Source organism: Pyrgilauda ruficollis, unplaced genomic scaffold (genome assembly GCF_017590135.1).
Source record: "Pyrgilauda ruficollis isolate IOZ18807 unplaced genomic scaffold, ASM1759013v1 scaffold12, whole genome shotgun sequence".
NCBI classification, from domain to species: Eukaryota; Metazoa; Chordata; class Aves; order Passeriformes; family Passeridae; genus Pyrgilauda; species Pyrgilauda ruficollis.
Window position 1 is genome coordinate 4,624,770 of NW_024510321.1, and position 27,694 is coordinate 4,652,463.

At 39.8% G+C, this 27,694-nt stretch overlaps 1 protein-coding gene across 1 annotated transcript; it reads left to right on the forward strand.

Moving 5' to 3' along the window:
- Positions 1-798: 798 nt before the first annotated feature.
- Positions 799-27,694, forward strand: ACTR3B (actin related protein 3B). Its single transcript, XM_041489213.1, has 12 exons — positions 799-942; positions 8,345-8,400; positions 10,234-10,358; positions 11,286-11,396; positions 11,772-11,867; positions 12,022-12,129; positions 13,400-13,543; positions 14,136-14,309; positions 16,732-16,824; positions 25,573-25,698; positions 26,088-26,171; positions 26,754-27,694. The coding sequence occupies exons 1-12, from the start codon at positions 899-901 to the stop codon at positions 26,847-26,849; spliced, it is 1,257 nt and encodes a 418-aa protein (XP_041345147.1). The 5' UTR covers positions 799-898; the 3' UTR covers positions 26,850-27,694.

Consider the following 27,694-nt stretch of genomic DNA (forward strand, 5'->3'; position numbering starts at 1 on the left):
TTTGCCATCATGCGTGACTTGGAAGAACCACAGAATATCCTGAGTTGGAAGGGATTTACAAGAATCATCAAGTCAAACTCCTGGATCTTTACAGGACATCCCCAAGAGCCACACCACTTGCCTGCGAGCATTTCCCAAACATTTCTTGAGGTCTATCAGGCTGGTGCTGTGACCAGTTTTCCTGGGGACCCTGTTCCAGCACCCAACCACTCATTGAATGAGGAACCTCTGCCTAATATCCAACCTAAATTTTTTAATATCTGACTTAAGATGATTTTAAACTGATGAAATCCATCAGCAGCCTTAGCTGACATGGGTGAAGGAGTGTTCTCACAAGCAGGAGAGCAAGTATGGGAGCTGTGCACGATGTCAGTGGTGTGGAATAACGAGTGGAACATGTTGGCTTTAGCTGGGGTTATTTTCCTCACAGTATCTAGTGGCTGGCTGGGATGTGTGCTGAGCACAAGGTTCATAATACCCTGTCCATTTTAGAGATGTCCATTTTGGGGAACAGGACTCCAGCTCGGAATGGGCAACCCAAGCAGGTGGCAGAGTCACCTGGAGGTGTTTTAGAAAAGACTGGTCGTGCTGGGTGGTAAGCTGGACTCGAGGACATCCGAGCTCTTTCCCAACCACATTGACTCGTCAGTGCCGAGTCGATCACCGAACCCCTAGCACGGCTCTCCGCCACAGACACAGCCCCGCTCCGGCTTCTCCCTCACACCGTGCCCGCGGGTGGGCCCTGACCCGACATGGCGGCCCGGGCGCGGGCGGCGGCGCAGGCGCGGGGGGCGGCGCTGGCGGCGGCCGCTGCGGGCCCGCCCGCATGGAGCCCGCGCCGGGGGAGCCGGCGGCCGCCCGGATGGTGGCGTAGGGCCCGCACTGCCGGCCCCGCAGCATGGCGAGCTGCCTGCCGCCCTGCGTGATCGACGGCGGCACGGGGTGAGTGCGGGCAGGGGAGACCGGCTGCCGGTGCCCTTGTTGGGGACGGGGGGGTGTCTCCGCGCCGCGCCCCTCCGCCGCCTCCCGCTGCCGGCGAGCGCTCTTCGCACGGGGCCGCGCTGCTGCCGTATGTCCCGGTGGCCTCTCGGCTTGCTGAGGGCTTCTCTCCCCTCCGGCTTTCAGCGGGCTGGTGCCCATCGCTCTCGTCCTCCCTCTGCCCCTCCTGCCCTTCCATCCCGCCCGAGCGCGGAGCGGGGCAGCCCTGCCGCGTCCCCGCCGTGCGTGTTTCTGTGTGCCCTCTTCGCCTCTGGGGACCCGTTTTCGTTTGTGTGCTCCGGCTGTGAAGTACTGCATGATGCAAGTGCTAACATTGGGGTCGGCTGGTTTCAGAAGGGGAGAGGAGCCAGGAGCCCGCACTGGGAGCGGTGCAGGGGCGATAGCTGGGAAGGCTCTCGGAGGTGCCCGAGCCGGGGGCAGTCCTGTCGGTGCCGTGCCCGGACACAGAGCCCGGCGAGCCCAGCTCCCCGCCCCGGGCCGCTCTCAGTGCGGGCTCCTGCCTCCTCTCCCCGCTTGGAACCAGCCGTCCCCAATTTCAGCGTTTTCGGCTGAGGTGGGAGCGCGCTGCCTTGCTCCGGTGATGCGCTCGGTCATTGGCTCACCCCTTCACCTTTCTCTGATCGGTGTGGGGTTTATTCCATACTTAACCAAACCATAAGTTTTGTAACTCAAGTCTTTGAGGGCAGGAGTGACTCTGAATTTCAGAGGCTGTGCTTGGGAGGCATTTCAAGAGCGGCTCTGTCCTACCTCTCTGTGCTAGAGAAGACCTGAATGGATATTCAGCATCCAGTCCTGCTGTGCCTTAGCGGGGGTGGTATCAGAGGGAGCTGTAATTCAGCTGTAATACTGAATTTGTTGTGTGCTTTTGCTAATTAATACCTTTCCTTTGGCCCAACAGTTACAGACAGCTCTGAGGAGAGAAAGTGAAGCGCCGGTCCATGAGTAACTATTCGTGCAGTAGCTTTACTTGTCAGACTCGGTCTCACTGATTGCATTAATTTAGCCTTTCCTCTGCAGGGAATTTGCAACACTATTTTTATTTCTTTAGTACTTGGAAAGAAATCTTTAAAATTTCCTGAACTGAACAATCTTTAAAAAACCAAACCCAGACTAATCCAAAGAAATCAAGAAACCCCAATCCCAAGGTAACTGCAGGAAGCATTTTCCAGTGCTGTGGTGCCACGTTACCTTCTCCTGAAAAAGTGTGTCACATTTTGACATATGTCTGTATTAAACTGTCATGAAAGTTTTAGAAATCTCTGCCTGTTTCTACTTATACTTTAACTTACCAGAATCCAGCTCTGTTCCCTCAGTGGGGAATACTGGAGTTGACAGCTGGAGATGTTGGAAATAGAATAGAGACCAGGTTCTACCTTGTGTCTAATTCTGCTTGATCTTTAGATACTTCTTGGTAGTTTCCCAGGTTTCTTCTATGTATTTGCTGAAGATACTGTAAGTATCTGTTCTCCACAGATCTGTTGATATTACAGGATTACTACTTGATAGTTCAGAGAGAAATGGGAGGTCTAGGTGGATCCTTTAAAAAGAGTACAGTAGGAACTGTAAAACCCAGAAAATACATTAAATACCAAAGCTGCCTTTTGCAGGAGACCCCCCTTGGCTTTCAGTTTGTGGAGTAATTCCAGTGTTACATTAGCAGGAGATATTGCTGGCCAATAGTTACACAAAATAAATAAGGATAGGACATTGCTTATTGTGCCCTTTCAAAGAAATAATAATTGAAGTAGAATTTCTAAAATCTGTTTGGTGCTTGCATGGGTAAAGCTGATGGGTTTTGTGGAGGAGGGACATGTATATTGTTTTGTTTCAGGAAGAGTTTGGATAGTCCCCAAGTGATGCCCATTTGCTTTTCAATGCTTCCAAGTGATCTTGATTCACAGGAGACAACATGATATCTCTGCTCGTGGGACTTGTGCTTGACTATGTTGTAGGGCACTCAAAAATGGAAGACTTTTCAGCAAAGAGACTACTGAATGTGAAATAAGTTGTCTTGCAGAATTCAGGATGAAACAAGTTTGAACAAAAGCAGCCAGAAGAAGTAGCTTGACTCATTGATACACAGTCTCTGGAATTTTCCTCTGTGTGGGCTGAAAACCTTCTTATTGTTAGGATGAATCTGCTTTGGGTTTCCAGCTTCAAACAATTCATTCAAATTATTCATGAAAGGGTTTTCAGATGAAAAATTGGGAAGAGCATAGCAGAAAGGGAAAGGTATATGCAGACATGCACCGTGGGACATGGTGTAGATAAAATACACTTTTCTACTTAAATCTCTGGTACGGAATGGGATGTTCTGTCCAGCCACTAATCCATCTTTTTTCATGTAAGGGGTTTTTTAGAAGTTTGTTAAAAGAATGGTTTTGTTGTTGTTTTGTGCATAAGGAGGCTGGCTTAATTTACTGTAATTTGCAGGCGCATGGCTCAGTCCTGTAAATGCCAGAATTCCTCAAAAAAAGTAAGAACAGGGGTGTAAAAAATAGTTACAGACCTTCAGTGAGAAACATTTTTATATCAGGACAGGATAATATTCCTTTAGTCTCTTGGATGTAGGTGACTTGAATTTCATTCGCCATAAGCTGTTCACTCTTTATTCACAAATCTTGCAGAAATAGTTAATAATTTGCTATCATCTTTTCCATTAGTATTTGCAAATGACTTGACATAATGCAATTTTGATGCACTACGTCTTGATTTTCTCTGTGTGAGATTCTCCTCGTGATCAGTTTACACATTGCTGTCACTCTTTTTGTGGAGAAGGGCATGCTATTTTTAGTTTCTTAGGACTACCAGGCCTTTTTGTGTTGCTGTTTTAAATAGGTTTAGACTTCATAACTAGTTTTATTAATTGGCATTTAGCTGTGGGACATCAGAACAGTAGTAGGTGGGTGAGCGAAACAAAGGTATCTTAAAATACCCCTATTCAGTGTATTTGTAGATGCTGAGGAGTGCATCTGGTTTGGGTGTATTTTATTGAAGCCATTCCTTTCTAGTAAAGAGAAAGTACTTTGGCAAAGTCTTACAGCTGAGTTTAGAGGTAAATACTTAATTTCTGGGGGAAGTGAGCTGGACTGGGTCTTAAAACTTGAAGCTTAAGGTGTTTTTGATGATGTTGCTAATTGAAGATAGCTGGAGCCTCAGAACATGCTAAGTTTTCCCTCTCTTGCTATATTTCTGATGCCTAGTGAGTTGCTTTAGCCAAGTATTACCTCTGCTCTTCTCATGTGAGACATGTGAACAGGCATTATTGTAATTGCTGTTCTGGGTCTAAGGAGCTTGAGTTAATTAACTGTTGTTTATAATCACAGGCTTCAGTCTTGCAAAGTGCTAGACTTTCTCAAGAAACCCAATGGCTCTACTGTACTCTTTATTATAGTGGCTGATGCTCTTGGGTAAATTGTGCAGACAAAATAGATTTTTTTTTTCTTTCTATTTGATATTTTCTCCTTCATGTCTTCTTCATTCCCATCCCTTGATTTCAAAAGTGCTTTTCCAAATCTTCATGAAGAGCTCGTGTTGCAAGTTCCTCAGACATGTCTGTAATAATGATAATAGAGTCTGCTGTGGCAGCCTGGCATCACAGGTGTTCTGGCAGCAGTAGCCTGGTTATTCAGCCTCTTAGCTGTCAGGGAAAGTGTTCTATTTACAGAGGCTATTTGTTTGTTTACAGGACTTTCTCAAAGCATTCTGCTATTTTTAGTCACTTCATATTTATATTTTCGGAGGGTTTTTGTGCAAATGTAACACATTGTTTTAAAGATGTGGACCAAAAAAGCAATAGAGAGTGATCAAATGCTAAAATAGTTGCATTTGGGCTTTGCTCTTTTGCATACTTGTACAGAGAAAAATTGGATGTCTTGTGTTTTCAGATGGATAAAGCAACTGCTTGAGTTTGTGATTTGTTCTCCTGCTTTGGGAAGAATCTTCCTAAACACATCTCTTCTCTCTAAAGTGGTTGAGGGTGCAGCATCTGCTTCCAAGTGCAGTGCATTTGTATATCTTTGGAGTTGATTCTTGATGTAAGTTTTTCCATCTTGGTGGGACCTCAGAAGAGAACAGGGTTAGGATCACCCATCCTCATGCAGATGTTTGTGAAACTGGTTTGTGTATGAACTTGTCACCTGGTCAAAGCAGTATGAAAGAGACCACACTATTTTTAGAAATTGCTTGTTTCAACAACATGTGATTTCCAGAGATTTAATACAAAATATGTAGTCCTCCAAATCTTCTTGCATGAAATAGCCTTAGTCTATTGGATCAGTTTTCTGCTAATTTTTAGTGCAGTATCCTATATTTTGGCCTGTTTCCAGTAGGTTCCTATCTCACTGGCAACAAATTGCTGCTTTTAATGAAATTAAGTTGGAATACTGATTATCTACACATTCTGCTACAGCTGTCTCTGTAATTTTACAGATCACAAGATGTTGCATTACCATTAGTCTGCTAGGCTGTAACCCAGGAGAAAGAAAACTGTGTTTGAGATGCTTAAATATTCATTGGAGAAGGGACTGGAGACCAGGTACCCTCTGTAACTGTTGAAGTCCAGAGCCTTTCTGCTCAGTGAATATTTAAATACCATGTAGGAAAGGGAGTATTTTCTGTAGGAGGTGCTGGAAATGGTTCACCCAAACAATTTAATGTACCCTTGAGAGGTGGAATGAGTTTGGGTCCTGCTGGGCACGGCAGAGATCTGGGACCAAGTCTGCCACGTCCTGAGGCTCCTGGATAGCAAAGAGCTGCACAACTGCATCATCTATTTTCCCTATCTTCCTGTGTGGTCTTGGGAGAAATTTTGAGTTTCCCTTGCACTTGGTTTTGTCAAAAATACCTGAAATGTGGCTGCTTGTTCCAGTCTGTCTCTTGTTTGATCCTAAGTAGATTTTTTAACAGATTTTGTTTTTCTGCTTATTTGCTTCACCATTGAGCTGAGAATTTAGTTATTCTCTTTGTTTCAGTATTAGTCTTTCATGGATTAATGACATGCAATAGAAATCTTTCCATATGTTACCTTCTGTGAGATTAATTCTTTGGAGAGAATTTATTTCATTATACTGAGAAATAAACTTATTTGGTAGTTTTTTAGTAGGAGAATTAACCCAGGTTAAAAATGAATCTGTAAAATACTGAGCTGTAAGGGTTTGGTAACTTTACAAGTTACCCTGGCAGGGGGATCTGATCCATTCTGGAGAGGGAAGGTGAAGCTCTTGCAGACTGGTAGCCCAAATTGACTTTTAGAGAGTGTTTTCTTTTTTTAATACTGTGAGTGGGTGTGAGTTTAGCATGTGTGTTGAGGGGGAAAAGATGGCAAACTGAACTCACCTCTTGGCCAGACTTTAGTTTAAGGAATGAGTTCTGGTTAGGCTGCAGAAACCTTTTAGTTTATTCATGCACACAGATATATAAAAATTGTATGAAAAGTATATATATGTATTTACAAGTATGTATATGTAAATAATTGTCTTTGGGTTTTGTCACTGAGGCTTGAAAGGCTCTTTTTTGTGGTGTTTCTGCCTAATTGTCATTTCTAAGTCTTGAAACTAGGTCTTTTAAACAAATAAAAATGTTTTCCTTGGTTTTCATTATGTTCATTTAGCCATGATTCATTTCAGAGAGAGAAATAAGAGGAAGTGGCCTGTACTGGTCTTAAATCCCAGTGGAACTCCTGTTGTTGCTTGTTATGTTTTAACAATATTCCCTAGGTCGGCTTCATTCTAAAATGTGAGGAATCTATGCAATAATAATCATAAAAAGAGCTTTTACTAGTAATGTCCTCCTTTACAGTCAGTCTAATTTAACATCCTGATTATGTTTTTCTGAGAGCCACAGCAAGTGTGCATAAACAATTTGGGTTAGACTGAAAGCATATGTCTATAATGATGATTAAAAAACCCAACAAACCCTTGCCTGCAAAACACAGTCCTTGTCTTTTTAGCCTTGGGGGAATGGCTTTTTAACTATTGTTTGAAGTCTCTTGTAGCTATAGCTTTGAAGAGAAGTTGAAATATAAATATTTAAGTCCAAGGTCATTGATAATTCAATTTGGATTAATTCCTTTATCTATGAAAACTGTGATCCTTAATGAGTATTTTTATACCAAATACTCTGTAAAGAGGAACCTACTTTTCAAGCTGCTAATGAAGATGCAAACCTCTGCTTTGGCCATGGCATAATATTATTTGCAAATATTGAGAGTAGGATGCAGACAAAGACTTCAAATTCACTCTAGGACCTAGACTGGGATTGGTCTAATTTAAGAATATCATGGCTTTATGTTTTTTGTGTAAAAATTATGTGAACAGTGCTGATTCCCTCAAATCCTGCTGCTGCTGTACTTCTGTTTGAAGCTGATGGCAGTACTCGAGAATTACATCAGTCCCTGCAAGCATTCAATCAATTTAGTTGGGTTGGTTTTTCTTTTAACAGTTTCTGATGTGGGTTTTGTTGTCATTGTTTTTTTTTTTTTTCTTTTTTTCCACCCCCTAGGAAATAGAGTTGTTTTTCTTAGTCTGGGATGTTAATTATTTCTAGTTGCTAAAGACCTGGAGTAGCTTTCAGCCACTAACACCTGTAGAAATTCTTAAGTTTTAGGTGAAAATTTCTTTACTTTTTTTCCCCTGCTTCTTTCCTCTCAAGCCTTCCATTGTTAAAATAGATCTTATATGTATATTGAAAGAATTGATCAATGCTTTGTACCATCTGCTGCCCACTTCTAAAGCATTTCATCAGTGCAGGCTTGCTTTGGTGTAGTATTTGCCTTTTATCACACACAGATAATATCCCTATGACAAAGTGAGTGGTTTATTCAAGGCCTGAAAGGGAATTGTATCAAGATTGTAGAGTTCTCTCCTGTGGTTTACTTGTGACACTGTATTATTTCTTTTTTTCCTGTATTTGAGAATATTAAACAACTATGTCAAGTCTGTAGATCTCTTTGGTCATGGTAACTGAAGGGTAAAATTTGCACAGCCCTAATTTTTCCCAAAGGGTGCAATGTGACCTGCCTGTCCTTTGTCATAGCTGGTTAACAAGATGGAAAAAGTAAGAACTGAGTTTTCAGACTTGATAGTTCTGAATAACACTAGCAAACTTTGTAAGCTGAAGTTGTCTGAAAAATAAATTAACACCTAAAGTAAAAATCTTTGAGTTTTGTTTTCAGCCGGATGATACTTGAAAGCATAACCCAGAAAATGTGGACATGGCATGTGATGCATGTTTCACCTTCACTTTAAGAAGTGGAATGAATTTAAAGTATTTTTTTTCTTCATGTGTTTGCATCGAAGTGCATCTAATGACCTCTAATGACCTGGTGATCTTTTCTTTCCCCTAGGTATACGAAGCTTGGCTATGCAGGAAATACAGAACCTCAGTTCATTATCCCATCATGTGAGTTGATTTTTTTTTGTCCCTCCAAATTGTAACATACACTGCTGTTACTAGCACTTTGAGGATTAAATGACATGCTTCCAACTCCCAACTCAGCCCTCATAGTCCCGTGTCCATCTGGGAAGTGATATTCACCCTGTTAGCATCCTTGGCTGGAGTGTAGCTAAACAGAGCTCCTTGTCTGCAGTTAGCTAGGACTGTTGCTCATTAAACCAGCTCTTGGTTGCTATGACAAAGATGAAGAGAACTCCAGTCCAATTTCCTTTTTATCTCCATTATTTTTTGGCCAGGACTCTTGAGTAGACAGAATGTAATTTACCTCCTGTCTACCTGACACCATGGTTACTGCCTGGATAATCTGGGGGAAGGCTCCCAGACAAATTAAGTACTAAAGTGCAGGTGGTGTCTGCCTTATTTACATTGTCTGGGACTGTAGACAGTTTAATATTCAAAAAAGTTGTTCCTATTAGAAAATACTCCTTTTGGGTGTGTGTTTACCAATTAAAATGTTCTTGCACATTTAACATGCTTTTGTTGAACAGATTTACTCTTTAATTTTTGTGTGTGTGTTAAACTTGTTTAAAATGTTATACTTTTCTGGTGTTCTTGATTTTAATTGACATCTTAATAGTTATTCTGAAATGCTGTGTGTGTATATATATATATATGTATATATAAATAGTAGTTCTGTGTATTTACATCTATAATGGCATCTGTTACCTCCATTTATGTTAAACACCGCTTTTTACTTTTTGTAAACCTTTGCCAATTAACTCCTTATTAATGCATCTAGACTACCTTGTAGCTACTCATGGGAGAAAGTATGAAGATAAGGAAGTTTTAAAGGTAATTGGTGGCCAGAGAAGTGAAGAGGACACAGTTCTTCACCAGGTGTAGCTGCAGTACTGCTTACAGACTCACTATTTTAAGTGTTGTAATATTTGAAACCTAAACCACCGGTAAACATTTAAATGTCTTGTGTTAAAGAAGTGAGATAGCAGGGGTTTCCTGTGAATTTGCTATAACTCCTGTTTTATACAGCTGTAAACATGTTGGGGGATAGATGTTTTTCCAAAATAATTGCTCGCCTGTGAGTCATTTCTTGGTGCTAGTAGGATTTCGTGTGTTTGTGGATGATGCCTGCCTACTCTGCATTTTCTGCTATGTGTTATTTAGACCCTGATTATGACCTATTAAAAGAAAACTATATAAATAAGGTTACATTTTAGCAGTACTTCATTCCATTTTTATTTTTAGCTTGCCCCAGATTTGATTTTTGCTGTCTCATCTTCTTGCCTACAGCAGCCATCATCTAATAATTTCAGTGATAGTTGAAGGCTGCTAATGGGAAGCATAAGTGTCTCCAGAGGTTTCTCTGTAGCCCTGCAAATTGATTTCTCCCCTCCCTCTTTCCTCTTTTCTCACCAACCAGGATAATGACTCCAATACTTATTTTTGAATACACAGTTTATTTTCTTCTTCTCCTGTGCTCATCCTCTTTATTTTAGAGTTGGAACTCGGAAAATCATGTTGCTTCCAGGAATGCTGCACTTGTACAGGTTTAGTGACTGCTGTAGTGTGTAACAAAATGCATTTTCAGTATTTTCTGTGAATTACTAGTACAATAATGAGGGATGGATGACCAGAATCCTGCAGGATGCAGTGAGAATGAATTTGGCTCTGTAGGCTTGTTAGTAGATCACTTACACGATTTCTACTTTTTATATCCCAATTTTTATTTTTGGAAAAGAATCCTTAAGTAAATAAACATTAATTGCTTGGCATTTAGCTGTTTTAATTTTGTTTTGATTTGTTTTTTGGGTTTATTTGCAGGTATTGCAATCCGAGAGTCAGCCAAAGTGGGAGACCAGGCTCAGAGGAGGGTAATGAAAGGTGTTGATGATCTGGACTTTTTCATAGGAGATGAAGCCATAGATAAACCTACCTATGCTACAAAGGTGAGCATTCAGGAGACTTTGACAGCCTTTTCCAAGTCTCACATTTTTATGATAAAATATTTTAGGACTTCTGGATAGCCATTCAAAACACGTTTTCATTTTTTGTGAATTTTTTATTGCTTTTTAAGAACTTCACGATTTGGTTCATGGCTTTACCCTTTTTTAGATATCTGTTTTACTAGTGCTGTCTTGTGTGGTTGGTGTTTGTGTAAATATTCATTGATACAGTGCAGCTGTTCAGTTTTCAAAATTCTGAGTTATTAAAATAGTCATATACACTGAATATTTAAATTCTTGCTAAAAGTGTACCCTTTTAACATGGCATACAAACTGGGAAATGTGTTGGATACTTTTGCTTCAGGGAAAGTCACAATTGTTTTGTGAAGGGCTGTCTTCAGTGCAGCTTTTCTGTGAATCATATTTTCCATACCCTAGTAAAGGACTTCTTGTACTTGTAAGCGTTACTGGCTTATGAACTATGTGGAAAAAAATCATATTTTATACATCCTTCTGTGTTACTTAAATGTCAGCTGTGTTCTTAATGTTGAACAAAATGTAAACATCATCCCTGCCAGAAATTTTAGGTGAAAAATATATAGCCTATATGGTCTTTATTTCTTTTTATAATATAGAAAGCCATATTGAAGCCAAGTATGCTTCTCAACTTTTTAAGTGATAAAAATTATACAGAAAGAGGTTAAAACACAGTTCTGCAACAGACTAACAGGAATAGAGTTTGGATTCTGGCTGCAAGTCCTGCAAGGTAGAATTGGGCTTGGGAGCAGGAGGTAAATTTGAATTGTGCCTCTGAATTGAAGTCAGGATGGAGGGTTTGATGAGATTCCTGTGAGATGAGGTGTCAGACTGTTCCTGTGGCTGGGTTTCTTTGTCCTTGCATGATCCAGTGCTGATCTTCTGCTGTTGCAGTGGCCTATCCGACATGGAATTGTTGAGGACTGGGACCTCATGGAGAGGTTCATGGAACAAGTAATTTTTAAGTACCTTCGAGCTGAGCCTGAGGATCACTATTTTTTAATGGTGAGTTAATGAGGCCTGGTAAGGAAATAGTTTTGTAATAGGAAAGCCAAATACCATTCCAAGCACAAGTAGCTCTGCTGGAGGATTTTTCTCTGTATATTTTATTTCTCTAGCAATGACAGGGTTTGTGTTGGGAGGAGAAAACTAAAGCTGCATTATAACTATATTCTGTTAATTTTGTGATGCATGCTACTGAAGGTCAGCTGTTGCTTTTGAAAAGCTTCAAACACTGTTTAAATTCTGTTGGAATTTCTTTTATTTTGGGTGCACTGAGGATTTTAAAGGTTTGATTTCCAAAGTTTGATTAGCATTGTACCGAACTAATCAAGGCGGGATCTTATCGAGGTGATTTTTCAAAACTCTTTGTTTTTGCAGACAGAGCCTCCACTGAACACACCAGAAAACAGAGAATATCTTGCAGAAATCATGTTTGAATCATTTAACATCCCAGGACTTTACATTGCTGTGCAGGTGAACAAAGTGAATGCGTTCTTCTAAAGTAGAAAACAACTGCAGTGTTTTGGTCTTTCGTAGGCACGTGTGTAAAATGTTTGAAACAGTACTTTTTGGGAGTGTAAATTAGAACACTCTGCCTGCTTCTAAATATAAACTCTCTGTGCTGTAGGCAGTGTTGGCCTTAGCTGCCTCCTGGACGTCACGGCAGGTTGGGGAGCGGACTCTGACTGGAATTGTCATCGACAGTGGTGACGGAGTGACCCACGTGATCCCCGTGGTAAGGAGCAGGATGCACTTTGAAATCAGCCCTGCTTTGGACAGGCTTTGTTTACTATAAATTTAAATAAGAAGTGTCAAATGAAACCTTACTTTTAAATTTTTTGTGTTGTCTGGGACTTCTTTCGTTGCAAAAGTATGCTTTTCAGTATGTATTAATTTAGCTTGCAGGCTACAGGAAAGTCACAGTTAGGAACCATCAATCCAGCTTTTAAAAGGCTATTTCTGTGTAAAACCTGTTTCTGTTATTGTGATGCCTCAGTTCTCTTAAATATCAATTATTATCATGGGTTTATGCCAAGTGTCTGACAAGAAATGTCCTAATAGGAGTTGTGGCTCTGAATTAAAGAGGAACCCTGCATTTTGACTGTTTAATATATGTGGTAATGTGTGCTTTTTATATGATTTATTGTATTTTATTGTTTCCACTCTGCTTATGTAGAAACAACTACAAATTTATATAAGTACCTGTTGGTATACATAATCAATTTCATCAGTTTAGTTATGTGAGGATGTTAAAAATACAGAGATATCTGTGCATACTGACAACATTGATGACATTTTGTGTATTTTTGGACCATACTGTGTCCTTGAATGATCAGGTATATTAGAAATGAAAATTTGATTCCCTTTAACTTCATCTTGCATTTTGGTGTTAACTTGATCTTCTCAGTGTTTTGTCATATGGGCAGTGCTGAGAACAAGCAGCATTTACTGAGTGAAACTCTGAAAAGTGTAAAAAAAAAAGCAAGGGAAGAAATAATGTGGCTCAGCAATATCACTGTTTCCAGTAAATAAATTCTAAAAAAATTCAGCAAGTAGATTTCTTAATTTTATTGTTCTTATTGTAAGATCCTTTTTCTGTTTGAGTTTTCTATTCCTTTGTGATTTTTCTTGTCTGAGAAATTTAATTTTATACTTTCTTCCTATGAATTTTTCACTCTCAAACAGAATACTGGTAGTTTATTTATATTACTTTTCTGATGATACCATAAAGGAACCATCAGATCTGACTAATATGTACAGATATGACTGGTATGTTTATCACTTGTATGTCTATTAGATAATCAGTATCTGTTTAGATGTGGTAATCAAGGTCTTTAAATAAAAATCATACCCACTTTGCAATGGAGTGCACATTTTTACAGTGATTTTGAAGTTTCAAGACTTTACTTTTAATAGAAAATCAGAGTATTATAAAAATGAATGCTAATTATTGGTACACAGTAAGTTTTCCCCTTAAATATGTCTTTTCCTCTCCTCCTACATAGGCAGAAGGCTATGTAATTGGAAGTTGCATCAAACATATTCCTATTGCAGGTAGAGATATTACTTACTTTATTCAACAGCTTCTAAGGGAAAGGGAGGTAGGAATTCCTCCTGAACAATCTCTGGAGACAGCAAAAGCCATAAAGGTACATCCTCCTTTATCTCTTAATAAATACATAGTAAATCTCCGTGAGCTAATTTTTTTGGCTCTAGCAAGTTGCCAGTGGCTCTCTTAAAAATGCAGATGTAGGCAGTGTATTATAATTACACCAGCTTCTGGTGGTTTATCCAGTCAAGTGTGGGGGAAGGAGAAAGAGGAAGAAAATATTCATGCTAGGCTGTTTGGAGTGAGTATGTTCCACAGCTTAAATCAGCATTTCAACTTTTTAAACTTCGTTTAAAATTTGCTTTGTAATAGAACTTAAAAAAAAATAAAAAATATAGGGTGATTGTGTAGGCTCTTGCAGTGAAAGCTTGCCCTTGAAATTTGTTGTTGGTGATGTTTTCATTTTGGGAGAGGCAAATGTGGCTGAGTCAGCGTGTGCAGCCCTTTGGGAGCAAATGGGCCCCGTGCCTGGTGGGGCTGAGGCTCCAGTAGTGATTTGGGTGAGAAAGTCCCTTGAGCAGCTCCATCTGTAAAAATGTTCTTTTTTTTTTTTTTCCTGATTGTGTTGCACTTGAATTGCACTGATGTACTAATGATTTCAGCTATTTTTAACACCTGGTGTTTCTTACCAGGAGAAATACTGTTACATTTGCCCTGACATAGTGAAGGAATTTGCCAAGTACGACGGGGACTCTCGCAGGTGGATCAAACAATACACGGGCATCAACGCCATCAACAAAACCAAGTTTGTTATTGATGTTGGTTACGAGAGGTTCCTGGGGCCAGAAATCTTCTTCCATCCCGAGGTAAGAGCCGGGAATAGCCGTGCTCAGTTGTGCCATTCCCGGTGCCTGGGCGCCATCCCGTGGCAGTGAGGGACCACTGAGTCTCCTGAACACGAGCCAGGTGCACCCACAGGTAACGTCAGCACAGCAGAAAACAGTGGTTTTGTGGTGTCCACTCTAACATCTTGTTCTGTTCCTTTAAAGGCGATCTGAACTTGAGAAGAAACTCTTTCACTTCACAGTTTTTGTATAGCATTTTCTTCTTTCAGAATCACTTTAAACAAGTCTGCCTTTATACTTTGTATGCTGCCAATCCCTTTGGGCACTACTGAGCATGGCATTGATGATATTCTAAATATTGGATGCAGAATTTTGATACTGAGTCGGTTTGTAAGGCATGGATGATATATTTGTCCTTGAAGGAAGTCTATTGAAATCTCTCTTGGTGTAGTATGTAAGTAGTATGTACAATTCTGGGAAAGATTACCTCATCTCTCTGATTTTTGATAGTTCAGTTTGAGGGAGTTTCAGGATATTGTTGAGAGGAAGGAGTCAGGTTTTAATACAGGTCCTCTCCATTCCTGCATACTTACTTGAACTAATTCAGGCACCCATAGTCTGTAATACTGTTAAAAACTTCTATTAAAATCCATATCAACACTGGTGAAGTTTCCCTTTTTCTACCCTCCTCCTTGGAGGAATATTAAAAAGCTTCTCTCTGCCACCTTTTGTCTGAATTCCAGCCTTAATCTTCTGTGATCAGTTAGTAGCCATCTGATCTTCTGCCAGTATTAAATCTCTGAGCTAAATAGTTTTTCTTCCCTGCTGTATACCAGTGTGATTCAGCAGAGAAGCACTGAATCCCATGTCAGACATAATTTCAAGAGTTTCTTTTTCCATAGTCTCTAAAAAGACTTGGGAATGGAATAAAGAACCAATTTCCATTTTTTTTCATTTCTTGGTAGTTTCTCGACTCTGTATTGAAAAAACCACCCAAACCTGAATTGATTTCCTAGACAAGAAAAACATAATAGATGATGTGTACTGCATCCAAAGAGAATTTCTTCTTGTGTTTCATTAACTCCTCACTTGAAAGTGTAGCAGCTTATCTAGGTAAAAAGTGCCTTTGGTAAAGCTGTCTTGTCATCTTTTCGTATTTTCAGTTTACAGAATTTGTTCTGAAGTCTTTAATACTCCTGAAGTTAGGTCTTGGGGTTTGTGGCTATCCAGATTATTTCTCTACTTTTTAAATTAGAGATTTTATTCACTGTTCTCCAAACATATATTGGCTGGCAGACTGCAATTTTACATTCAGTTCTCTTGTCCCTATTCTGGGAGATGTTATACCCCACCTCTCATTTCTACTTATTCCTTTTTCCCTGCTGTTTTATCAATATCTTTATGGAGAGCTCAGGAGTTTTCAGGCTGTATTTCATTCAGAAGAAAACTTGGTGTGCAGCAGCTTCTCTTTTGGTTTATGTGGCTTCGTTTTTTTGCTTCTTGCATGATTAATTCTTACTGTGGAAGTTAGTTTGAATTCTTGGGAAGTGCCCCCACCATTCTTAGAGCTCCTGAGCTCCAAGCCTATGCTAATTTTCTCTCAGTTCAGTGTATATTTGCTATGCTTGACTGTTGTTATTTGTTCATCCATGTAGATACCTCATCTTGTTTTGAATTTAAATCCCACATACGTCTACACAAAAACTTATAGCTGCAATAATATATTATTATATATTGGTAATTGATTTAATGTTTTAGAGTTTAACCTCTGAAAGCAAAAAAACATGGGCTATTACCAGTTCCTTACTTTAAAGCTTATGTTAAGTTTTAAGTGGAAAATTTCCACTGGACTGTTTTGTAGCATTAGCAGCTCTTGACTCTCTAGTTTTATAAATGCAGAAATTTACATCAGCATTGTGTTCATGTTTGCATTGATGGGGGCTTTCACTCAAAATCTTGGACTATTTGTGCTTTTTTGAACATTAGATACTTCCTGGGCTTGGGAAAAAAAGTAGGACTTTTTGGTGGGAATTTAACTGAAGTATTTTAGTAGCATTAAAATGTTTTTGCAGGGAAACATTGTGATTTGCTGGTGTTTTTAATCTCACTTGAAAGGAAAGGCAGGACCACAGTGAGTGGTAACAGTATGTTTAATACTTCAGGGAAACTCAAACTCATCTTGAGGCAATAAAAGTGCATAGTGCATAAATTGTAAACAGTGAATTTCTGACCAAGGAAGAGAATCTGAGTTTCTTAGCAGAAAAAAGAAATTCTCATTTCTCTTGCAGAGAAGTGTTTGTTTTAATGTAGAGTAAGTGATGGGCAGGACTTGAAACTCCCACTCATCCCCTATTATAAAGTCTCTCCACAGCCTTATTTCTGCTTTTTTTTCTTTCTCTGTTCTTTCAATGAAAAATCTAATCCCTGTTCTGTTTCATTTTAGTTTGCTAACCCTGATTTCATGGAATCCATTTCTGATGTAGTGGATGAAGTCATACAGAACTGTCCCATCGATGTCCGGCGGCCGTTATATAAGGTATGGCCTTTCTCTTGTAGGATTCATCTCGTTTATTTGAGGAATAAATACCAGCATCATGGTCAGAAGCATGTGCATGGCTACCACTTCCTCTGCAATGAGAAGTGTGAACTTTGGGTAGAAATTAAACAAAGTGCCACTTCTGAATGCCACTAGATATTTGCTGCTTTTTAGTTTTGAAAGAAAAGTTTCTGTAAAGGCTCAATACGTAGGTAAGTATTGTCACTGAGGAGCTGTGGCAGAGGGATGTTATTTGTAATGTGAATTCTTATGCATGAAGGACTTTTAATTTTGCCCATTTTAAGGCTTATACTTATGTGGTCTTACCCCTCTCACTGCCCTCCTTTTCCTGCTTTATTAAGTAGTGGTTTCCAATATTTTTTTTCATAGTCTTGTACCATTGTACTTGTCTTGCCCATTGTCTGCAGTTTAGTCAGTACTGCATCACTTATAAAGTACATGAAAACTGAAAATATTTTAGGAGAGAACAATTAGGCCAACTTAAACCTGCTTAAACCCGGGGTGTAGTCCAGAGAGTACTTTCAGTTCCTGATTGTTTAAGGAGTGAAAGGTAAGGTACTGACATGCATAGTCCATGGCAAGCTTTGTCTGTATTGGCAGCACATCCCACATCCCATGGTTCCCTTTTTTCAGTTTGTGCAGAAGCAGCACAATTTTGGAAATAACAGCACAAAGCTATAGCATGGAGAGATTTGTCTGCTCATGTAAAAGGTGGTAATGTTCCTCACCTGGCAGAATGAGTATTAAGTTCCACCTAAGTCATGTCTCAGGATAATTTGTAACTATTAACATTTTACAGTCTCTCCTTGCCTGATAAACACTCTCTGTAATCTCAAATGAGATGGAGCACTGCAGAGCAGGTCTGTGGGGCAGGTTGAAAGGGGAAGTTGGGCTATTTAACAGATTAATATGTCAGTTCTGCAGTAGATGTCAGTTCTGCAGTTCAGGCTTAGGTAGCAACAGAGTTTAGGAACCCCTTAATGTGTGGTTGTGCTTAGGGGTCTCTGCTTTTTATCTGAAAGACCAAAGCTTCCTCAGAGCAACAGATTCTCTGCTTGGTAGGGTAGAGTTTGGTACTGATTAGAAAGTGGTGTTTAAAATTTGAGGTTAAGTTAATTCTGCCTCATCACAGTCAGTAGACAAATAACTTTCCCTTGGCTTGCCACTGATTGAGACTTTGTTTTTCCTTTTTCTGTTTTTCATTATACTTGCTTAATTAAAATGAAGTTTCACAATTACCTGTGCAATGTACTGAGAGATGTCAGTAGTTATTAATGGTAAAAGCTGCTATCTTCTTTAAGCAAGGTCACCTCAAAGGGATGAGCATCCCTTGTTCTCGTTGTTTAGAACAGTATATGGATGCAGAAATATTCCACTCATGCTTTCTCTCTGAGGTTTATCAGTTTCACTTGCCCATGGTGCTGAGTGGTGGCCAGCCAAGGGCCTGTGCTTTGGAGCTGAGTTGCCATCAAATGTATTTGGATTCTTCCTCAGTGTTCCTGCAGAAAATACCTAACAAGTACCCTTATGCAGGTTTTATGTGGTGTGTAGCCTTGGAATGATGGTTGTTCCACAACCCATCTTTTGATGTCCTGTGGTATTTCTGAGTTTTACTGCCAGTATCCCTATCTCCTAATCTGATCAACATCTCTCTCACAAGGCTCTTATCTTACCTCACGTTGATGTTTGAACCAGCAGAACCTTGATAAGACTTTAGCCAGATCTGTGACAACCCAGCCTAATGGGAAGAAAGCATCTAAGGTTTGTAAATGCTCATTGGTCAAAAGAAATTAGAAAATTCAGAGAGTCTGAAAGTTTTATTAATGAATTACACACTTGGCATGGAAATTGGTCTATTAGTCCCTGACCTGCTATCTAAGCACACAGCAGTAGGTTTTGGGTAAAGGGGTAGGGTGAAAGAGAAGACAGGAATTAAAGAGTGAGAGATGGATTAAAGAAAGAAAGAGAGAAAAATGGAGCACCAGTCCTGGTTTCAGTGTTGATGCAGCTGCATCAGTCTGGCCAATGGCATGTCCAGTGTCCTGGGGGCACCCCCTGGGCTTGGGGTTGGGGGTACCTTTTTATGGAGAGGTTTCTCTGCCCCAAATATGGGATTCTTGCTTTCCATGTAAATTAGTTACCACGTGCAGTCTGTTCTTTCAGGCCTTTCTGGAAATGGGTTGGAGGGCTTTGGGGACTTTTGGTGGCAGTAATCCCACCCTGTAGTCCATGTCAACTCCCTCCCACTCATTCCTTGTACTGTGTTGTGGTTTGTTCTCATGGACAAATGCCCTACAAGTGCCTGGCCCCTCTTCTCCAGCCAAATCCTGTTCTTCCTCACAGTGTGTTAATACCAATAGTTCCTGGTTATTACCAGCAATTCTTGTCTGCTGTTTCCAGCAGTTCTTGGTTGGCTCCACAGCAGTTTAGTTATTGGTGTTTGAGAGATACACATGAGCGAGCGCCTTTATTTTCTGGGAATTGAGAGCTCAAAAGAATTCCTCTTTGAACTGCTGTTTACAGGACCTGTAGAGAGTGGGCTTTAATCACATTACTTTCCCCTCCTGGCCACAATTTGAGTTGGTAAGTTTCTTTGAAAGTTCAATAACAAAAATACTGTTTCACTTGAGTTGTTATTTGGGCAAGAAAAAAGTTTCTAAGGCTGTTTGTTAAAAGACAGGTTCTCACTTAACACTTGTTAGTTCTGGGAACAGGCAGTGTTTCTGTTAAGCTCAAGAAGGGCTTAGTCCAAGAGCAGTTTGTCAGGGCTGAGGCCTTATGAGCATTTTTCAGATCCCACTGGGGCCTGGAAGTGGGGGAGATGCACCCCTGAAAATCCATGCCACAACTGAAGTCAGCTTCTCTGTGTCTCCACAAGATCCTATAACCTGCAGCTGTTCCATACCAAGCACAAACATCCTTTCACACATGATGAAGCCTTTTTAAATTGTACAATGATTGCCAGCAATGCACTCTCTAATTCCCATGATTACATCATCTTAATGTGATTGCTTGGAAAAACTGATTTGTATTCTCTAACACAGAGTTGAGAGATCTGGATTGCTTGGGATGAATTGCTTTCTGCTAAAACAGGAAAAGATAGGTATGGGTTTGAAACCAGGAGACTTGGATTGAAATTTGAAGAAATGAGGTGGGCTTTGGTGAGTTTATTATTTTTTTTTCTTTCAAACGCAGAGCTTCAAAAAGTAAAATGAAATTTAAAATCAGTGCTCAAATGAAATGAGAAATGACAGAGGAGATAATTTTTGGATCTTACCATATGGATGAAACAATTTGGCATCCTGGCTACATTGATCATTCCTGTGTGTTAAATTCCACTGAAAAATGACCCATCCTGCATGCAGCTAAAAATCCTGCATTTGTGGAGCTCACTGAGACATTCCATCACCCTTAGAGTTCTCTAGGAAGAATGGTGTATAGTTCATCTAGTTCTATTTTTTTTTTTTGAGAATTTCTTAACTTCCTTTTTTCTTAAAATACTGATCCATAACCTTTCCTTGTACTTACCTCATAATTATATTAATACATAGTACAACTGATATCTTAGAAATGGAGAGAAAGTACAGGAAGAGTGCAGTAGCATGATGGTGGTCTGTACAAAAATGAGACCCTTCCCCAGCTTTCAGATTCCACCAGTAAATTCTGTGTAACTGCTACACACCCAGCTTGGATCAGTGCTGAGCATCTGCCCCTGTGGTACAGCCATAGCAGATGCTGGTGTGGGAATGTTTTCAGCACTAGTTGGTGTTTAAAAGTCTCTTTTCAACCTGAAAGTGCTCTGAAACTTGTCCTAACATTTGTCATTTAGGACATGAGTTTTTGACACTTAGTGTCAAAAACCAGTCTCCTCCTAAGTGTAGTTATAATGACTTCAGAGATGGACAAAGGGCTTTGAAAACTGCTTGCTATCCTAATAAACAGTATTTTTTGTTAGTAACAGGTTCAGAAACTATCACTTTTATTCCACGCTCTACTTCATCTTTCTTTTTGCTTATCCAGGGTCTCTCCCCAGGTACTTCCAGAGTTAAATGAGAACAGTATTAACAGTTCTGAAGTCCTTGCCTTCTCCAGTACAAAGGATAGAAGTGTAGGGTCACTGACTGTCTCAGCAATTGATTTTTTTCAACTTTTCTCTGCTGTGTTTTTAGCACAAATACCTGAAAGTAAGAATATAAGATAAATAACATCTGAAGCCAGGTAAATTCTGTCAGAAATACCTCTGAAAGGTCCTAGCCAAGCATGCTTAAGTATTCATGCTGAACATCATGCTGAATCAAATGACAACATCCTTGACCTCAAACTTCTAAGCCAACTTCTCAAATTGAAAATTCTGCATGAGATGGGGGGACTGTAGGATATTGCTAAGTGTGGTGTTTTGTTGGAGATGAATTATCTGGGTTTTCCATGGAAACACAGGCGCATGGAGAGAAGATTTTGACAAATTGTCTCTTTTCCTTAGAGAAGGTGACTTCTGCAGCTGTTGTGGACCCAGATTAGTCTCTCTCAAAATGAAAACTTAGTGAAATAGTAAAGTCAAGCTCGTTGCTACGTTTTAGATTGGGCTGCCCTTGTGTCAGTGTTCACTGAGCAAGTTATATTGCCTCAGACACGGGAGAGGTCCTGGGTGCAGGGACAGACGGGGTGCTAAAAACCCCCTGACATCACTTCTGACTTCAGTTGTGGAAAATAGAAACACCTGGTGTGAGAGCAGCTCCAGCTGCACAGCATGGTGGGTAGATGGCACTGTAGGACTGGCTTTGCTATCTGTGCTCCACAGCACAGAAATTCCCTGTTACTGACCCAGAGCACAGTGGGGAGGCTCTGGGGTGAGGGAAGGGTGGAGAAACTGCCAGGCCATGGCATCTGCTGGCACCCTGACAGGACATGGGAAAGGGAGAAAATTCCTGCTGAATACTGCAGTATTCCTGTGGTATTTAAATGAAAGCCCCAAGAGATTAACTCTGTCATTGTAGCCCAGGAATACTGAGGAGAAGCCCTGTTTATTCCTATCACAGCTGTAAATAAATTTGTAAATTACTCCTGCTAGTTGGTTTAACAATAGCTCAGTGCATCTGCAGGATTTTCTGGTTCCTTTTGTGTCTGAGGCGTATTTCTGCAGAATGGCACCACCATAAGTCATGCTGAAATCTCTTGCTGTGAATTGAAATGTGAAATGAATGTTAAATTCATGATTTTAAGGAGAAAGAAATGATTTCTTTATTATTAGAAGTAAATGTATTTTTAAAATAGTGTTTCTCACAATAAATTTACTTCTTTGTGCTATATTTATTGTTTGGTATGAACAATATTTATCCTTACACTTTCCATACTGTGTTGGCAAATAGTGCCTTGTTTTAACCAAATTAACAGAGACATGTAGCTTAATTGATTCACTTGCTAATGAAGTACTTGGCTTCAGCTTATGAACCTTCCCGGTTTTTCCCATAATAATTTTTATTAACAGTCATATATTGATCTCATTACATGTCTCTGGTGGTCGGGTCACGTCATGTTAACTTTAATTTAGGCTGTCAGCTGGAAAGAAGGGAAAATGGGATGTGTTCTTACTTGTCAGAAAAGTAGGGGATGCTTTTCGGTTTGGTGCTGCAAAGTCTGCTGTGTCCAGCTGAGAGTGTGCTCACGCCACAGTGCAGTGTGAGGATGCACAAACCAGTTCAGCACCTTGTGTTTGGTAGTGCTGAGTTCTTCAGGAGCTAATTTCCCTCTTTGGAATTTAGATGTGAGCTTGATTTAGTCAGAGATTTCTGTTGCAGGAGCTGGGTTGCTTTGTTGGGTAATTTCATGTCTCTGCAGTGTTACATTGTACAGGCATAATACCAGAAATGGTACAAGGAGAAACTCAGCACCACAGAGTTCATAAGAGAAGCAAAAGGTACAGATGAGAAGGGAGAAATTTCTTGCCATCCCTTTGAGGTGATCTTGATGATCTTAGAGGTCTTTTCCATCATAATGATTCTGTGATTGGTATCCACTCCCTGGTCTCCTTCCAGAAATAGCCTACTTCCATTTATTTGCTTGTTGTGGTTAACTTTTTCAGGTGTGTGGAAGGGCTTTGTCCCTCTCTGCTAAAGGGAATACATTCTTTCAAAACAAGTTGAATGTTCAGCCATTTAGCTATAAAAGTGAAACCAGCTGGAGGTTCTTTCCATCAGCAGGTATGATAATTGGTGTTAGCTGAGAAACATGTGGGCTGCTTGGAGCTCTTAAACCAGCTGAAGTGTGTTTGAGCAGAGTAAGATCAGAAGAAGTCTTCCTTAAAGGAATCAGCTGGAAATAGATACTTAAAGCCTAACTTCTTTGATGTCTTTCTCTGGGAGGCCAGAGGATTCTCTGACAAGCTGAAAACCCAAACATCACTAGTAAGCTTTCTCCACAGGTGTATTTAGCATGCTTTATTTTTATGATTTTTAAGTAGTTATTGGAATTACTCAGATTTATTCTAGAGAAGATATTTGAGAGGTCAGGGTGGAGGGAGGTGGGTGGTGCCCCCTGGGTTGTTTTTTTGGTTGTTTTTTTTTTTTTTTTTTTTTTTTTTTTTTTTTTTTTTTTTTTAATCTGACCATTTTATCTTACTTTTATTGTGTCCTTTGTAAGTGGTGGGTGTGGTGTTTGAGGGGTTTGGAATGGATATGCATTCTGCTTTCATTTTAAGTGGGAATTACCTGGCTTCTGACCTGAGAACTTGCTGAAGGCTGTATGACAAGTTTTCTACTAAAGAGTAAGCATGGGTTTGGTCTGGCGCTGACAAGAGTGCAGGGAGCAGGGGAACTGTAACTGTTTAATTAAACAACTTCTAAATGCAGTTGGTGTCACCTAGTTACTTATATCCAGAATTTTGCTTAGCCTGGCTAGTCCAGATACATGATAATGAGGTGACTCATCTTTTCAACATTTGTACCTTGGTGCTTCTGGTCTCCTTGGGCAGTGTTATTGTTGAACTGATTTTGGTGTGTAGAAGTACTTGAATAGTCATAATTTGAAGAAGATGTAACTTCTTAGCCTCTAACTCTGGAATGATAACTAGGTGGAAGGATCCTCTCAATGATGCTGCTAACTCTGTAGTTACACGAATTGGTCTTGGATGTATTAAAAAAAATATTTGTGAGTTTATTCTGGAATCTATTTGTAGTGATAGCATTGTCCACTTTATGGAGTATGCTTGAAGTTTAATTTGCTTCAAATAGAATTACTGCTTTCACATTCTTTGCCAACTTCATTATCTCCAGGTAATATTTTCTGATGACATCTTTTTAATTGCTATTTCATCACTCAGGTTGGTTGTTGTCTTTTTTTGCCCATTAGCAATTTCCTTTTCCCAAGTGGAGTACATGACCACTTTGATGCAGGGGAAGATATGTTCTTGTGTATGGGGAGTGTAGGGGGAATCCTTCCTACTGCTTTAACTTCAGGCTCAGCTGTGATTTCTGGCTCCTTTCCTCTCCCCTGTCCTCCTCTTTTCCTTTTGGAAGTGTTTCACTAATGTTATGGGGACTTGTACTTTTTTTTCTTTAAAGCACACTTGCCTTGTTATGCATTCTTTTGTACTGTAGATAATCTGCAGTTGTGAAGAAATTACTTTTTCCTACTGTAATGGTTTTATGATGTGCAGGGATCTTTTTCCCTCATGAAAAAACAAACAGCTTTCTTCTCACTTTACAAGGTACAAACAAGATTTCCCTGATTATTTGTTGCTTAAAATCCAAGCATTTCTGCACCCTGCAAGTGTGAACACTTATTGTACATGTCTTTGACTCTTCAGATCCATGTGCAGGCTGAAAGCAGTGGGTCAGGGATTCTTTCATTATATGCACAGTCTTGCTCTGGAGTGTCAAAAAATGTTACTGAAATGTGTTACTGTAATCCTTGGACCTGTGTACAATGAATTCCGGATCCAAGTTCCTTGTGGACATGTGCCAAAGGCATGTGAGTGCTTCCAGCACTGTGCAAAGGCACGTGGGCAGTTTTGTCACGTTGAGTTCTTTTTCCTGACCATGAATTGCATTTTTGCTGCCACTGATGTTATGTTCTAGGGGTCCTGTTTTGAATCCCCCACCTTTGAAATTACTTCTGTGTTAGTCTGGGATGCTGGAATATTATCAGAATTTGGGATGGGAAATTCTAAAATGTCTGTTTAGAATCTAAGTACAAGTCCAGGCTAAGAGGCATTTAATTCTGCTCTGAAAACTGAGTAATACCAGACCAGCAAGGGAAGAGGCATCATACCTTCCTCTGGTGCAGTTCTTTGTGAAGGTATGATGCCTTTTTGAAGAACTCTGGAAATTAAAAAAAGAAAATAGTATTCTAGGTAATTTTGTAGCTTTTGTAGCTATGTAATATGGTTAAACTTGAGCCTTTAGTGTCAGGGCTAAAACTGCTTGCTGTGAACATCCCCAGAGAAACTTCTTGATGTAGTGTCATATTTCTGCTGCTCTGTGTATGTAGGGTACTAGCTCATGGTTTTAATGGAATCCTCCTTTCTAATAACCCATTCTACATAATTGTATTTAAAGGAGAAAAGTAGGGGAGCCATGAAGTTCCTGTGATTTGCGGGGTGCTGAAATTGTTCTACCTGCCTTGTCAGCTTCCTAATGATGCTGAAATTCAAATAGTCACCTCTGCAGTGTTGGCTGTTGGGAAACTTGCTTGAGGATGGATTTACAGAATGTGTTTTTAATTTCTGCACAGAATGTGGTCCTCTCAGGAGGCTCCACGATGTTCAGGGACTTTGGACGACGACTGCAAAGGGATTTGAAGAGAGTGGTGGATGCGAGACTGCGGCTCAGTGAGGAGCTCAGTGGTGGTCGGATAAAAGTGAGTGTGTGTTTCAAGTGCATTTATTACATGACTAATGGCTGAAGTCAAGTTGAAAGTTCTCTCCTCACTAGTGAAAATATGTTATAAAGTCAGTAGGATTTGTTTATGTGTTGTTAAAAGCACTGGTAGCCTTGCAGTATATGACATCTTTATAGGAATCTTAAAATTACTGTGAGCAGTTCAGGTTTTCCTTCTAGGACATATGTGAGCAGTAGACAAGAGGGATTTAACTTTGTGTCCATCATAGTTATCATGAAGAGTTTTATGACTTAGTCTCCTGGGGGGAGCATATCTGAGTAATAAGTGATGTGAATGGAGGGTTGAAGCTGTCTGGTTCTGACCATGTTAAGTTTGAAAACCAACTAAATATGAACTGTTTTCCTTAGCCCAAACCAGTGGAGGTTCAAGTGATAACACATCACATGCAGCGTTATGCAGTTTGGTTTGGAGGTTCCATGCTGGCTTCAACAGTAAGTCTTCATTAGAGTTATTCTTAATTTTTATTGTGTGTTGAATTTTGGGTATATTTGACCTGAGTACTAAATTCTAAACTTTGTCATTGTGACAGCCTAAACTGTGTCACATTCTGGAATCCTTACCCAAGTTTTATCTCAGTAAAATTTGTAAGGGACAAATGGGAGCTTTGCTTGAGTAAGGATATCATGAGTTGACATAAAGTTTTGGTACTGTAGTTCCAATATAGTGCCTTTATTCTTTAAATCAGCACTAGAGATTAGTTAGGAATTCAGGAATATAGAATCCAAATCAGCGGTCTTAAATGCAAGAGAGAAGCAAATACAGGAAAATGGGAGCAATTGTTGTCTGCCAAGTGGGATTTCTTATTGCTGTGTTCAAAAGCAGTCTTATGACCAGACAAACTTCTCTTGATTAGTTGTATTAATATCCTAATATTTCTCAGTTTTTTATATTTCAAAATGTAGTGCAATGTCGTAAAGCTGCAATCTACAAAAATGTCAAGATGTTTTTTATTTGTTGGTTTTTCCTACTTATGTTCTTACGCTTTTGGGGGGATCTGTTTTATATTTTTATAGCCAGAGTTTTTCCAAGTATGTCACACCAAGAAGGACTATGAAGAGTATGGCCCTAGTATTTGTCGTCATAATCCCGTTTTTGGAGTCATGTCATAATGTTCATCCAGTGGAAATAAGATCTCTGATACTGTGCTGGTGAAGAAACTCATGCAGTGCAGGGGAAGGCAGCAGATACTGTAAATACTGAAACAAGATGTGGTTAACTCTGAGGAATTTGGATCACCATTGTGCACTAAAGCACAGCTTACAGCCCCAAGTCATTTCAGTACGAGCCATTTCTCTGCTGACTACTCAGAGCCTTTCCTTCTTTCTTCCTAAATGTGAGGTAATTGAAAATAGGTAAGTCTCGGTTTAGGAGGTTGTGCAAATACTACTGCAACTGAATCTAGAAGAATAAGGCAGTGTTTTACTGCTTGTGGAAAGATCTAAACCTTTCCCACTTGTGCCCTGAGTTTGCAATCAAACCTTTAGCAATGGAGCACTAAATACCACATTGCCTTTAGGGGAGCTGGAATGGATACAGGTACCTGCCCAAATGGAATAGATTGCAGGATTTGGGACAGTACTTTGTAAATGTAGGTTTTCATACCATTTTGTATTTTATGATATTGGTAGGGTGAATTGATGACTAGTTCTAAGCATGAACAGCTGTCAATGTAATGGAATGGTGTTATGCATTTCCAGGTGTGAGGCATGTATTGGATCAATGCTGGTATATTTTTTGGGGAAAAAAAAGCCATGTATGATAGAAATGGATCTGTTCATGTTTGGATGATACAAAGTGATTTACAGTATTGTATGAAGTTTATTATAGCCACTGTTCCTTTGTTTTGAATTTTCTGAAGCTGTTTTTTAGGAGATGATGTTTTGTTTTGCTGTTGGTGAGTGGTGGATGACACATGGGCCTTGCACCAGTGAAATAAAAGCTGTTAACATCTTTA

What these genes read in the sequence shown, in the direction of transcription:
- ACTR3B (XM_041489213.1), top strand. Translation starts at nt 899, where the DNA reads ATGGCGAGCTGCCTGCCGCCCTGCGTGATCGACGGCGGCACGGG. An exon ending in TCCGGCGGCCGTTATATAAG is followed by an intron (nt 16,825 to 25,572) that starts GTATGGCCTTTC and finishes ATTTCTGCACAG; the next exon opens with AATGTGGTCCTCTCAGGAGG. An exon ending in GTTCCATGCTGGCTTCAACA is followed by an intron (nt 26,172 to 26,753) that starts GTAAGTCTTCAT and finishes ATATTTTTATAG; the next exon opens with CCAGAGTTTTTCCAAGTATG.